The sequence below is a fragment of the Siniperca chuatsi genome, linkage group LG15 (assembly GCF_020085105.1).
Source record: "Siniperca chuatsi isolate FFG_IHB_CAS linkage group LG15, ASM2008510v1, whole genome shotgun sequence".
In the NCBI taxonomy this organism is placed as follows: Eukaryota; Metazoa; Chordata; class Actinopteri; order Centrarchiformes; family Sinipercidae; genus Siniperca; species Siniperca chuatsi.
In genome coordinates this window covers 20,002,594-20,017,502 of record NC_058056.1, presented here as the reverse complement: position 1 = coordinate 20,017,502, position 14,909 = coordinate 20,002,594, and the positions used below count along the sequence as shown (strand labels likewise).

The 14,909-nt window shown below is 38.9% G+C and overlaps 1 protein-coding gene and 3 gene segments (V, D, J or C); 1 reads left to right on the top strand and 3 right to left on the bottom strand.

Moving 5' to 3' along the window:
• LOC122862382 overlaps positions 1–14,909 on the bottom strand; it is a 41,577-nt gene that overhangs the window by 20,323 nt on the left and 6,345 nt on the right.
• The window catches only part of LOC122862379, a 48,497-nt gene that overhangs the window by 29,148 nt on the left and 4,440 nt on the right, over positions 1–14,909 (bottom strand).
• Positions 1–14,909, top strand: part of LOC122862387 — a 38,466-nt gene that overhangs the window by 21,319 nt on the left and 2,238 nt on the right.
• On the bottom strand, positions 475–13,508 carry slc1a8b (solute carrier family 1 member 8b). The gene is made up of 11 exons (XM_044167841.1): positions 13,208–13,508; positions 11,200–11,279; positions 9,983–10,198; positions 6,776–6,818; positions 6,448–6,661; positions 5,362–5,461; positions 3,873–4,106; positions 3,531–3,725; positions 3,295–3,429; positions 3,046–3,196; positions 475–1,270 (listed from the first exon to the last, which is right to left on the bottom strand). Exons 1-11 carry the CDS (start codon positions 13,373–13,375, stop codon positions 1,124–1,126), a joined length of 1,683 nt encoding a protein of 560 aa, XP_044023776.1. The 5' UTR covers positions 13,376–13,508; the 3' UTR covers positions 475–1,123.

Sequence of the window (14,909 nt, the reverse complement as noted above, 5' to 3'; positions counted from 1 at the left end):
GTTCTAAGATGACTATATTTCCTATTTTACTCATCAGCATGCCAACAAGTAGAAACGGAAATGAAGTGTCGGAATACAACAGCAACGACATATAATTCAGTAGTAACATTTGTCTTGTGGTTACAGGAAGATAGATGATTTATCTTGTAATGTCACTTGGCCTTCAACTGATCATATGGTGTAGGCCCAGTTATTACCTTCTGAGACCTTTTTTCCAAAGTGCCTCTCAATCTCTCTCATACACACACAAACACCGATGGCAGCCAGCTTTAAGGCACAGGTCTGACCATCTGGGGCATTCAAGAGTTTTTTTATATATATAAAAACCAAAATCGCACACAATCTTTCCACGTACCGCCTGGTAAAAGCAGAAGTATCGCCTAGGGTCATATACCTCACTGATCTAAAGCATAACAGGCCCTAGTAAAGTTCTCGCACAATTAGGTCTAAAATAAAACCAGTCATTGACATGACTTGGAGTGCAGCAGGTTTTTATTAGAAAACATGAACACAAAATTAAAAGCATAGGTATAAAAACACCAAATGATAATCTAGTTAGCATGATGTAAATATTCTTATTAATGTTGCTTCAATATCCATAAATGCGTTGTCTAACATAGATAAAGGTTCACTTCATCAAAATGAATTTGCTCCATGTCTATCCGTTTCTGTTTACTTTCAAGTTCTCAGAATTATTGTCAAAACTCAGATCATATTAAGGCAACTCAAAACCATGACTGAAGTCTAAACCTGCAATCAGACTTAATAAGGGCAGCCCTACTGTGAATCTCTTAACTGTCACCACTGACTGATGAACACTAATCCATCTAATGCATGTCAGTGCAACACATAATGTCTGCAGATGCGTTCAGAGTGTCAGTTTAAGATTTAGGTTACATGTGCGTTACCTCACAACTCCTGTCTAAACTGAATGGAGACGTACAGTACATCAGGTAATGAAGGTTTTTGTTTTCGGCATGGCACAGGCAAAATCCATTTAAGCCGCTAAACCCTAACACCACAATATACTCAATCTTTGGTTTCCGTCCTAAACGAGACCAAACAGGTGAATCTATGTGCTGTAGAAGGCAGTATCCCTTGCTGTCCGTCCTGTAAAAGTGTCTCAGACTTGGCAGAGGTTGTAGCAGGCCACAGGTCTCTCCAGCACGTTGTCTCCATCCACCTCAAACACGTAATCGCAGCGGTGTGTGATCAGTGGAGCATCAGACAACGCCACACTCTGATTACCAAAGGAGATTACTGTGTCTCTCTGTAGGGAAGAAGTCACCAACAGTACAGTTAGTTAAGGTAGTAAAAGGAGTTCTCAAAGGTTAAAATGAATGAAGGCTTAGAGCAAAAATGACTTTGAAAGTTTATAAAATGGCTGTGAAATTAAATATGAAGTAAAAAAAATAAGTCCCCTATAATTAGCAGTAGCATTTTCTATCACATCCTATTCACAGTTCTAATGTATGAATGTGAATACTGTTTCACATGGGTCACTGTAGGTGATCTCTTTTATATCAGGGCCATCAGAAAATTCGTTCCAATTGTTTTGATCAGATGGCAAACAATTTGTGGCCATGTTGTTGTTTAGAAAGTCAGCCACACACAATCTAATGCACCAACAAAATAACCAAATACATAAAAAAGTTGATGATTATATAGTAGTAATAAATGGTCACCCAAATGTTAACTAAAATGACCAAAGTGTATCAAAACATCAGAACAAGTGGGTAAAAATGGCTTAAGCCCTAAAAAGTCACTTTTTAAAACCTGCATCAAAGTCCATATTTGAAGTGTTGTGACTTAATTAAAGGCCCCGAAAACATATTTTCTCAATAAGTTTCTTATTAATAGCAGTGGGGGCCTACATGCACAGTTACCAAAACAGTTATTTCAATCAAGACATTCTTATCAGCCTCAGCTGTACTTTACGGAGCCCCCCTAAAAGTCATGGCGAGATATTTTTTTGAGGACTACTTTTCCATTGCCTCGCAAAATGTTTTGCATTCTCACAATACTTTTCTTCCATTCCTTCAGAGCCGTATGTCTATTTGTAATGAAAGGTATGTGGAGATTCTCAAGTTAATGCATTTAGCATTGTTTATGAACACCTTACCATATATGATGTAAATTGCAAAGAAGTCATTTTATAGAGCATTATCAATATAGTATAAGGAATATCACTTATTGCATTATTATAACAGGCATTCTACCAAAACCTGTTTCAGCATTGAAGGTTACTTTAATTTGTTTTGTGCAAAGAACAGAAGACCCTGTGCAAAATCGCAAAAAGCTTTCCAGCTTGTGTCGGCCTGCATTCCTAATGTATCTCTGCAAGTGGTTCAGTGCTGTCTGCTCTTTCTGTGACAGAACCACAGACTCTGTTTGCAGCATTTCAGTTGCCTTCTTGTTTGTTGCTTTTTTTGACTCATAATACTGTACATTAGCTTCATGAGGTAGTTTCAACGGCACATCTGTAATTTCGCCTCTGGAGACGTCTCCTTTTCCTCAGTACAACTGTGCCCAGTTCAAAGTAAAATTCAATTAGCTAATATACTGTAGTGTTGCGCTGGGAGCAGCTGAGCGGAAATAGACATATGGCTCTGAAGGAATGGAAGAAGAAAAGTATTGCGAGGGAACGCAAAAGTAGTCCTCAAAATAATTCTCGCCATGACCTTTAGGGGGCTCCGTAGTACTTTGGGTCTGATCAGCAAATGTTAGAGTGCTAACATGCTAAACTAAGACGGTAAACATACCTGCGTAGCATCACTATGTTGGCTTTGTTATTGTGAGCATGTTAGCATGCTGACTCTAGCATTTAGCTCAAAGCAGTGTTGTGCTCAAGTACAGCCTCACAGAGCCACTAGTATAGGTGTAGACTCCCATAGCCTCGTTTTCCTGAAATGTGTCTTTGATAATTGCTTAATATTTAATGCTTTAGAGTAATACTTAAGATTTCAAATCAAGTTTTCAGGGCTTTTAAATCCTCACACTTGCATGTGCACTTTGGCCGGAACAAATAGAAATTGTCCTCCTTACCCGTTGGGGGCCACCTCCATTATTGGCAGCAGCAGTGGTAGTAGCTGCAGCAGCAGTGGCTGCTTTCTCAAAGTCCTTCCTACATAAATGAGCCATAATCCCAGCAGCTAAGGCATCACCAAGAACATTGATCATCGTCCGGAAGCGATCACTGTGAAAGGGGTGGAAAAAATAATTTACACAATGTCCCAACAGCCCCTAGAAAGCCCACTGATGCTTTATATAGTATAATAATTTTGTGGGACTCACAGAACCCAATCGATGGCCACAATCAGCGAGATGTCAGCAGGCGGTAACCCCACAGAGGTCAGGACAATCACCATGGTAACCAGACCAGCTTGAGGTATCCCAGCTGCCCCGATGCTGGCTGCTGTTGCCGTTATACTGATGAGACAAGAGTCGGGATGTTAGAGATGTAAAATAAATCAGTTCTTGACACAAAAAACTTATCATGGGGGGTTAATGAGTTTAGTGTTTATTCTCACCTAATAGTGACCAGCTGGCCAAAGTCCAAGTCATACTCATTAACCTGAGCGATAAAGATGGCCGCCACTGCCTCATACAGGGCTGTTCCATCCATGTTGATGGTAGCTCCCACTGGCAGCACAAAGCGAGCGATCTGCCGGTCCACTCCACAGTTCTCCAGGAGACACTTCATGGTGATTGGCAATGTGGCAGAGCTGCAGAGGAAGAGAACAAGAGGAAACGGTCAGGTCAGGGTACTCAATGGGCTCCAGTCTCAAACATGTCCATTTAGACAGAGAGAACCAAGACACTGGACTACATCTACCTGGCTGGGATAAAAAAACAAACCTGTCTCCTCTTACCTGGATGACGTGGCCAGGGCAATGACAAGAGCCTGCAGCAGCCCTCTGATATACGTGAAGGGGTTTTTGCGAGTGAAGAAGTAGAAGAAGAGAGGCAGCAGGATGAGGCCATGCACAAACAATCCAGACAGGACCGTGATGAAGTACATGCCCAGCTTCTCTCCCAGGTGGGCCGGGTCGTGCATGTCCAGGATCTTCCCTGCCACAAGGAACACAATGCCAAAGGGGAAGTACCTGCATGGAGGAGAGGAGGGAGAGAAGATCGTGGTCATGGACGTTGTTGTGAAAGTGTTGATCTCACACTGCACCTTCTGGCTGAGCATGTGTATTTACACAACAGAAACAGTCAGTGGTCTTCACTTTCTTATAATGTGAAAAGAACAAAATCAAGAGCTTTATTCTACAACATCAAAGACATTGTGTACTTAGCCTGTGATACATTAGGTTTATTCATACACTATATGGCCAAAAAGGATATAGACCCTGTCCACATACTTGTGTGCAATTTTGGTCTGGTTTGGTTAGTGCCAATTAAGGGAAATGTTGATGCTACAGTAATATTTTAGACATTAGCATGCTTATATTCTTCTATACTTAAAAAATGCATAGCCCACATACAGATCCAACAGATATGTACTTTATATACATATAAAGTACATACATACATATATTTATAAATGTTTTGTTCTAGAATTTTTATGCCTCATTTATTTCTCAAACTCTTATTTTTACTCTTCTGATTGTCATTCTTTATTGCACACTAACCTTCTCAGCACTTCCTCAAATTTATAACACCCTGCATTTCAACGCACACATTGTATGAGAAAGTAACAAATAAAACTTTTGAAATTTCAAACTTCAGGGGTAAGGCTCTTTTGTCTTTTAACTTGACAATGCTCCTGTGCACAACACCAGGTCCATAAAGAAAGGTTTTCAGAGTTTGGTGTGGAAGAACTTGACTGGCCTGACCTCAACCCCATCGAACATCTTTGGGATTAATTGGAATGCAGACTGGGAGCCTTATCTGGTCTTATTGCCCAGCATCAGTGTTGGACCTCACTAATGCTCTTATGGCTGAATGTGCGCAAATCCCTTCAGCCAGGCTCCAGAAGCTGGAGGCTGTTACATCAGCAGATTAATGCCTGTGACTTTGGAATGAGATGTTCAAAAATCACATATGGGTGTAACAGGTGGCCACAATGTTTTCTCAAGTGTCCACCATCCCAACCAATTGTATTTGTATTTACGATTATTCAGTGTTAATCTTATTTATGAAAGGGCCTCTTTGCTGTAATCCAAGAGTCGGCTCATCAGCTCCTGTAAAAAGCAGTAAGGACACTTCAGACGCCACCAGTGACTCTTCCCTGAGTTGCTATGTGAGATTTATTTTTGGATATAATCTGGCTCTGCTCTGCGAACAGTGTGTAGTCTGCCGTGCCTGACAAAATAGTCTATTTTTAAAAGTGTGTGTGTGAGAGTGCAATCTTACCACATAGCAGCATTAATGATCTTCATGACGCACTCGTTGATGCACTGGCACACGTTGACCAGCGGCGCGCCACGTTCTCCCATCTTCCCCAGCAGCAGACCTGAGAACAGACAGTACATTCACATGTGTTTTTGTAGTTAGTAATTATGGTACAACTGTCTTACAACTCACCCCTGATAAATGGTTGTAAGTTGTACCTAATTACTTAATGGTTAATAAATCATTTACTAATGCTTTATAGATCAGATATAAGCCATTAATAAGAGCAACTTTGTAGTTGTGAAAACTCCCTTTGGATGGCTATCATGTCTGCAATTGACAATGTTCGTAAATAATTAATAGTGGTAGAAAGTAACTAAGTACATTTACTCCAACACTGTACTGAATCTTAAGATACTTGTACTTTACTTGAGTAATTCCATTTTCAGCTACTTATTGTACTTTTTCCCACTACATTTATCTGAGAGCTGTGGTCCCTATTTACTTTTGAGATTAAGATTTTACATAAAACAGAATGCATTGTTAAAGATTGAGCCTGGTTCCCAACCTTTTTGGCTTATGACACCTTTCAAAAAAGCTGTCTAGTTGGGGCCCCTTGGCACATTTCTGATGTCTATGAGTTGTTAGCAGTTCCACCATTTCTCCTCTCAAAAGGTTTCGTTAACAGTTTAAGGCGGTAGCCCTAGGTTGGGAACCATGAGACTACACTACCTAACTGTATCCACCTCAACCTACAACAACAGTAAAATACTGCTTAACCATTAATGCATCAAAAACAGTCTCATAATATATATTATATCAGGGCCATTTTCAGCAGAATAAACACCAGCCAGGGGAATTTTTCACAACATGTCAACCCAAAGGTTGTTATGGTTTATAATGTGATGTAATACTGGCTTGGTAACTATAAAGCATTAGTTAGCATGAGATTTATTAACAACCAATGAAGCTATTAGTAACAACCTATAAACCCTTTATAGAGGCTGGCTTATTAGAAAGTAGTACCAAAAGGATTATACTTGAATAAATAAGGGTTAGGGTTTTGGGATGCTTTTTGTGATATAATGAGCTGTGTGATTGTCTTACCCATGGTAGCCGAGAAGATGACAATCCCCAATACGTTCATGCCCTTGCTTGTACTGGGGACGATTTTATACCTAATGTCCGGAGCAGGGGTGATCTCCAGGAAGACTGGGTGGCCCAATTGAGGGTTGTGGTAGTCGGGCATGATATATACATAGTTGGCCTGGGAATCTTTTATATCAGAGTTCTGTATAGTAGGTACCAGGTCTGTTCGATACTGGAGTGGGATGAAACAAACACATAGAGATTTGTTAATATGTGGATTTTGAACATTGAATTAATTAAAAGTATTATGCAATCCAATGTGAGTTTCCTCCTTTTGTCCACTCACCTGCTGAAAAGTTGCTTCAATTAGATTTGACGGGATCATGTTCCTATAAAAGAAAAGATACAGACAAATATATCAGATCAGTTCTGTAGTGAAATATAGAATTCAACAAACAATACACAGCCTGGCAAATAAATTCAATTTGAATATGTCCCACTGCTATTTTACAGTGCATATAAAGAGCTGAAGACTTTTGTACATGTTTTTCTTATGAGGGTCAAAGTTCAATCTTAACCTTGGAAACAGCAGTGGAGAAAACAATCCAAGGTTAATATAGTATGAGTTTTCATATCACATGATCTTGATCAGCAGATGGAGTGTGCCCAGTTTCATGGAGTTGTAGATTTCCACTGATGAAGGCTCCAGAACAGCTACTAAATGGACCTTGTTTTCTCAATACAATAAACTTCAAACCTCAACTTTTAAGCCATCAAGGGCGAGAAGTCCTAAAAGTGCTGAGAAGAAAATGGCAATTTGAACATCAACAATGTCTTAAAAACTGCTGATGAGGATTACGTGATATGATCGAAGGCACCGGCACAGCTTCTAAATGGAACTTGTGGTGAGATTGTTTTCTTAACTGTTTTTATTTCTGAATCTTATGTTTGAAACAGATATGAAATGCTTAAGAAGGCAGTAGCTGTTTTCTTTCTTCTGGTACAACATGAGCTAATTGTTCCTTTAAATGCAGAAGAAGTTGCGGTGTATTGATGAAGTTATTTAATTTACACATTGAGATACAAGTTTCATTAGAAATTTTGGTGAATTTCTGACTAACCAGTGTCATGTAAGAAATACAATTACTTATTATATAGTTTGTCTTACCTGCTGTACATCTGTATTAGTGTCTGATTGCAGCTAGATAACATTAGTTGAGGTAATATTGTAATGACACTGGCTGTTGGCAGTGGTGAATTGTACATTTACTGAAGTTCTGTGCAACTCTGAAGTACTTGTGCTTTACGTGAATATATCTATTTCACTTTATACTGTTGCAGTCACTAGTTACTTTACATATAAAGATTTTACATGGAAAACAGAGCAAATTATAAAAATACGATGCATTATTATTAATTAAACCACCCATCAGTAAATAACATATAAAGCTAAATTAGCTCCAATAAAATGCTACTTACATGTTAATGCATCAGTAGTATAATTTCTTAATATAATAAATATAATAGTATAACACTCACAAGGGGGCATTTTTCTGCATGGACTACTTTTGATACATTTTGCTGGTGATAACTACGCATTTTTACTTAAGTAACATTTTCAAAACGGACATTTACTTGAAACTGAGTATTTCTATTTTGTGGAAATGCTACTTTTACTTCAGTAAATGATCTGAATATGTCCTACACCACTGGCTGTTGTAATTAGGTGGAATTATTAATAGCCTGATCTCTGTTCCTACAGAGATCAGGCTATTAATTTCTATTTTACACGCAACAAAAGAATAGCAACAAAATAAACTCCAACAAAACCAGGGGATACACTTTAACACCACATAGGAAAACAGAGAGAGGCCTTCACATGTTAACAAGGTGGAAGGTGCATGGGCACAGCCGGCGTCATGTACTGGGACTGTATTTACAGCATGCGTCAATGACACTGAAGCCAGGCAGAAAGCTTGTCAAACACTTAAGAAGACTGAAATGTACACCTGACCTTTGGCTTACAGCAAGAGATACACACCGGGCACAGCTCACTACAACAATCAGGATTGAGAAGGAGGTATTAGTGGATCTCTGACATGAATGGCCCTGCAGTAAGCCTGAGCACACACACCAGACTGCAGGATCCATCTTATAGAGTGTAACATTGGCCAAGGATCTTCTGAGAAAGGGCAGGCTTAACAGATCACAAGTGTCTCCCTATTCTTAGCCAACCTGCTGCGTATAAGGGTGACACTGCAACTATCTTACAAGCAATTTTTTATTTATTTTTTGCTTCTCCTTTATAATTTAATGCTGAAATGCTTCCCCTGCTGACAAAAAGTGTAGATTCAGATTTTGATTAGTTTTATAATATGTAATAATCAATTCAAATGTGCTGCCATTTTATTTGTTGTATTATAATATATAAAAACAGTCCTTGGAGTTCACTAAATGTTAGAAGAAACCATATTTTCAGGAAGCTTTACTTGCAGAGGATTTCATGATTTCTGATGTCTCCTTGTTTTGTTGTGAAAGTGAAGAGCTCCCAGGCATACTGATGCCTTGAGATTTTGCAATTAAGGAGCTTACTGTTTGTGAGGAAGCACAGGGAGGTCATAAGGTCGAAGGTGGATCTTTACTGGATTTAACTGGTCTGTACTGATTTTTCGCAGGTGTTAAAGGGTATTACACAACATATCCTCATCCTGGAAAACAACACTAATAAGATAGTTGGAAAATCTGGAATTTCCTGAAAAGCACATACCAGGAGGGAGACTTTCTCAATCTTATAGGAGAAGGAAGTACAGATGGGAAGTACTTTTTCCAGTTATCAGATCCAAAAATAGCAGAGACCCCAATTATGTCACAATGTCTTTTTATTGTTTTTGATGGGAAATCTGCTTTGGAACATGCAACAAATGGAAGACAAATCTTGGAAAGGCTGATTTGTTTTTTTGTTTACTTTGACAAAATTCTGTATAGTCCTGTAAGCTGTTCTCATGAAAGGCTAAAAAGGAAGAACAGCTTAACCTAGCTGACTGAAAGAAGAGACGACATGGCTCTACGGATTGCAATGTCAATCTGTAAGTCTTTGGTCCAGACTGAAGTGTCTCAACAACTATTTGTTGGATTGCCATGAAATTTGGTACGTATATTCATGGTGCCCAGAGGATGAATTCCAATGACTGTGAGGATCCCCAGAGTTTTCATCTAGTGCCACCAGCAAGTTAAAATTTTCACTTATCCGGTAATATATCTCTCTCTATTAGATGGATTGGCACCAAAGTTTGTGTAGACATTCATGGTTCTCAGATGATGAATCTTGATGACTTTGCCTTCGGCTGTGCCTAAGTGCAGCCTCACAGAGCTGCTAACATGGCTGTAAACTCTAAGTCTTGTTCATGGAAGGAAGAATTATATCGCAAATAGATTTACGGTTGATATTATGAAATCTTTTTATTGTGCACCCATTTCTTTCAGTAAGGTAAATGTTTAAATGACAGCATTCCCATCACTTTGTCAAAGTGTGATAGCGTTTGTGTATGTTAACCTGATGAGGTCCAGCAGAGCGTCAGCGGAGGTCATAACAGGCCCTGAACTTGCATGGTGGCCATCTTTCTCTGAGCCCGTCCCCGGGTGGATGATGAGCACAAGCACGATGCCGACGATGACAGCAATGAAGGTCGTCCACAGGTAGTAGGTGATGGTCAGGACTCCCAGCCGACCGCTTGCCTTTGTGTCCATGGCAGACAGGCCGGACATAAGACTGGATGGGAAAACAGGAGGTGTTCGATTAATTCTGGCTTAAACTGTGAAATGCTAAGTTTTGAACTCATTTCAAAACAGTGAATTAAAGAGTTGTATAATTTAGTTTCAATGTACCTTCAGTAGTTTAATTAAAACAATTAACTGATTTATCTATTTGTTGATCAAAAGAAAATTAAATGATTGTAAATTTGATAATTAATTAATTAATGTGATTGTGATGAAAAACGTGATTTAGTGACTTGTGATGGGTGTTATTATTTTTGACATTTCATTCACCTAACAATTGAACAATTAATTGAAACAATAACAGATAGATGAATCTAAAGTGAAATAAATTGTGTTTTTTGCAGCATTATTCTTTAATGATATTCATTGCTGTGAGGTTTTCAGTGACGATGTTCACTTTTCAGTTGTAGATGTTGCAGTTTTAAGATTGCTGATTTCTCCTGTTTAAATCAGCATGTTCGTTACTTTAAACTGAAGAATCTGAGAGGAGGAGGGAATGATGTGGAACAATTTCTCCAAGATCAGATTCAAAGTTAGCATCTTGTTTGAATGCTGGATTGATCTTTGCCAAGTGAACCACCAGGATTACTGAGACTTCTCACTTATAAAGAAATATCCTCCCCCCAAAATGTATATTTTTTATAGTCAGCTATCCCTTGTAACCTCGAATGCTACATGAAAAATATTTCTTCTTTGAGAATGGAGTGTCAGATACAAAAATTGTTATACAAATATTGCTCAATAAAACAATCTGCATACACTCAATTAAAAATCCAGCTCTTGCTCTTTCAGTGACGAGAGCTTCCATTAAGACATGCGAGTAAAAACTTTTCTTCCAGAATTCCAGGTGATGGGATGTGATGCTTAATCTTACAGTTGTAATAACATCAGGATGTTTATCTGTTGGTATTTCAGGGGTCTTATCTGCATTAATACAACAGCTTCAACTGTATTTCACCTGAGTCTGGACTAACAGGTGAGGACTTTTCTTACCTGGAAGTGATGAGCGGCAGAATCAGCATCTTTAACATCCTCATCAGCAGTTCTCCAGGGAAGGAGAAGTAAATCTTAGCCTGAGTGTAAGAGAGAAACACCTGAAGCAAACCTTATATCTATAAATGGCTGTCCTCTCAGAGTTTACCATCATACTGTGAAGACCAAATAACATCTCGCAACTGAAAATCCAGTGGGGACACACTTCTAGTACAGCGTAGTAGTGTGCAGAACAACACGATGTCAGCTAAATAAATCTGATACTGGGTGTATTTAAGTACTGTTGAGGTTATGATTTATACCACCCATGGACTTGCTACACTAAAACTTTTGTTATGTTTTTCCTACAGTTTTGGATTCAGCACTTGGACAAGAAAGATGTGCATGTTTTTTGCAAATAGATTTACGGTTGATATTATGAAATCTCTTTATTGTGCACCCAAGTTAGTACACCTGATAATAAACCATAAATTGATCCTGTTCCTGATTTTGATAAACTTTTCTTTGGTCAAAAAGGACCAAACTAGTTTTGCTGACATTGAAATCAAATACAATGCTCTTTAAAATTATGTTGTCAAGTAATTTTTTATTTGTTTCATTTGAGTGTAACTCATATGTCAAGATCTTTTCAATACCTCCATTATGTTTTTCTTCACCTTAAACCTTTGTGTATGTGAATTTAAGTGTAAACTGATCATAACTGCTTTTATTTAGTAAAAGTGTCATCACAACAGTATTTATGAAAGTTGTTTAAGATCAAATAAAGGAAGTCCATGTCAAACATGTCACATTGTTAGTATTTTAGAAATCACACGTAACTAATTTCTTAATATTAGATTCAACATATTAAAGACATTATTGTCCACATTCCCAGCAGCTGTGAATGTATCCGTTTGTTGCAATTTGCTGTTTGTGTTTCTTTTTTGCAAATGCTGTATGTTCTATGAGTTGCTGCCAGCACACAAGGTGACATTGCTGAGCACACTGGACACTAATCGTTGATTCAGTCTCTGCCATAATACATAAGCTACTTGGTCAATTTAGAGCATCCTACATCACAGTAACGTAATGTCTGGAGAACATGTAGCCTTTGAACAGACAATTAAACATTTCTGAATAATTTGCTGAATACTGGAGAAAAACTTTGATGAGAGAAATTGATCATGAAATAACAACAAAACACATTTAAAAGAGTTTTAGCAAACAAATAACATTTACTCTTTTAACCTGCAATAGCTGAGTTTGTGGCCACTAGCAGAAACAAGCTGTAAACAGAACACTGACATCACCTTTTGAGCTGATACTGTATGGCAAACTTATTAGCATATAGTTGCCTATTTACACATCCAGCAGTTACAGAGCAACATTTTGATTCATCTGGAGTTGTGTTTCTGGCCACCTGGTGAATGTAGGTCCAATATTCGCTCTCTTTTAGCTCTGTTTTGGTCTCCACCAACTACTGAGGGAAATATTTTGCTTTTTAGCCGATAAATGCTCCACTATGTTCACCAGCTAGTCACTAACTGTGTCTGTCAGCTGTTAGCTGCTGAGCAGTAGTGTACAGTGGGTTTTTAGAGCTTTTTTAAAAATGAAAACATTTGTGGCTGAAAATGAAGCTATGAGAGTGAACCAAAACAGTGAAATTAAAAACAATAAGTTTAAAGATGTTATAAAACTCCATAAAGCTGAGGGGAACTACCTAGTCGGATGATAATTCAACGTCTTTCTTATATTAATATCAAAATATTGATTATAACCGCTTGAACTAATTCTACACTTCTTCTGACACCTTCGGTTCCCTGTTATACCTGTTATCTGCTTCCACTCTCACTATGACATAACTGGCTTTAACTACAGTGTCAGTGCACGACAGAAGTGAACAGGACAGACTTCCCATCCTGAATGTGGAGTTAATTTGCACACAATGTTAAAAATCCCACTACATTCTATCAAGGTAATATAATGGAAGACTGTCAGATGTTCCTGTTAAATTTCTATCCATCCATACCTGTGTGGACAGGTTGAGTGACCTGAGGACAAATCCAAGTGCACAGCCCGTTACTACAGCAATGACCGAGAGTGTCAGCAGGCCATTCCTCTTGCAGTAGTCCTTCATGTACGCTCTGATTTTCACCGACACCATACTCTTCAACCATGTCTTCAACCCCTCCATCATGATTCAGGCTTGGTCCGTATCCCAGCAGGCCCCCCTCCCCCCTGAGTGACTACAGATATCCGAATCTCCTGGTGAGTGAGGTGGTCAGTATGTATCCCACAAGATCCGAGGCGGAGGACAGCCAGTGAAACTGATCAACTGTGGATCCTGTCTCACAGTAAAGAGCTCATCCAGTCTGAGAGAGGAAGTGTTGACTAGCTAATTCCTGGTACAGCATTGCCTAAAAGGATTATTCCTATCCCATGCTTTGAACTTTGACCTCTGTGACTTGCATTTAGCTCTCATGTGGACAAGGTCAACACGTGCAACACCATTTTTGCTAACATGTATGTTCTACATCCTCCAATCAATCATGTTTTGGGATCATTAATTGATTAGATGACACTCACTCACAAGAAAAAAGTTATTGAAAGGAATTATAAATAAGAGTTTTCTAAACAAGATCAAAGCTGTTGCATTAAACGTAGCATGTGACATCTACCCAGACTCCATCCATTTTCTGCTGCTTATCTGGGGCCAGGCCATGGTGGCAGCAGGCTAAGCAAGGTAGTCTAGATCTCCCTCTCCCCAACAATGTTTTCCAGCTCCTCCTGGGGGATCCCGAGGCATTCCCAAGCCATATGAGCTATACAATCTCTCCAGTGGGTCTCCTACCAATTTGAAAGGCACCCACCCAGACTATTACTGTTTAAATGACCAATGATACAACTATTCCTTTCTAAGGACATAGTAATGATGGATCTTTGATTTCACTATGTGTAAGTGAAGGACTTGCACTGTACAGGCAGGACACCAAAGGTAAAACACCAGCATCAGTCCTCAATATTCAGGACATGCCTTGATCTCACCGTGACGTTAGGTTTTATCATCTCTTCCGGGTTCAGGGCGTACACTGAGAGACCTTAACATCTTAACATCAGGACTTGGTATTTTAACTGGTAAACAATGTCTTGTTGCAGCAGCAACTTGGAGGAACTTGGAGGTGTCACTGTGGACGTAAACCCTGCAGGCTATTGAGGAAAATTATTACTGCAACATCAACATGGTGTATACTGTACATTTTTTTAGCAGAATTAAATACCTAAAAGGTGGAATCAGATTTATTTACGTATGGCTGTAGATAATAGGAAAATAATTGAAGGGAATAATGTGAAGGTTTTTTAAAAACAGTGGGATATCAACTGCAGTACCAATGGAGCTGTTAACAGAAATCATGGCATGCCATTGCTATCATCCGTCTCAGTTTTTGTAGTGTGTTGTTTGCATGTCTCGTTAATTCTGCAGTCAACCTACGTCTGCTGACATCACAGCGTCCATGCTGACCTGGGAACAGATCCAAATTTGACTCTGTCCTGTCCAACAATGTCTGCCTACGTCACCTGTAACCAATCCAATAACATCTAATCCTTGTCTTGAACAATGCATGCAGCAAGATCAACAAATACTACAAACGAGACACACACACTTAAGAATTTTATCTCTGTTTCTTTGCAAACTTTTCTCTCCTCTTCTAAATCGCAATTCCTTAGCTGTA

Bases quoted from the DNA above. Each gene is read 5' to 3' on its own strand.
- slc1a8b (XM_044167841.1), bottom strand. From the start codon at position 13,375: ATGATGGAGGGGTTGAAGACATGGTTGAAGAGTATGGTGTCGGTGAAA. The intron at 6,662-6,775 runs GTGAGTGGACAA...ATCCCACTCCAG, and splicing joins TTGAAGCAACTTTTCAGCAG to TATCGAACAGACCTGGTACC. The intron at 1,271-3,045 runs GTAAGGAGGACA...TCTTCCCTACAG, and splicing joins ATGGAGGTGGCCCCCAACGG to AGAGACACAGTAATCTCCTT.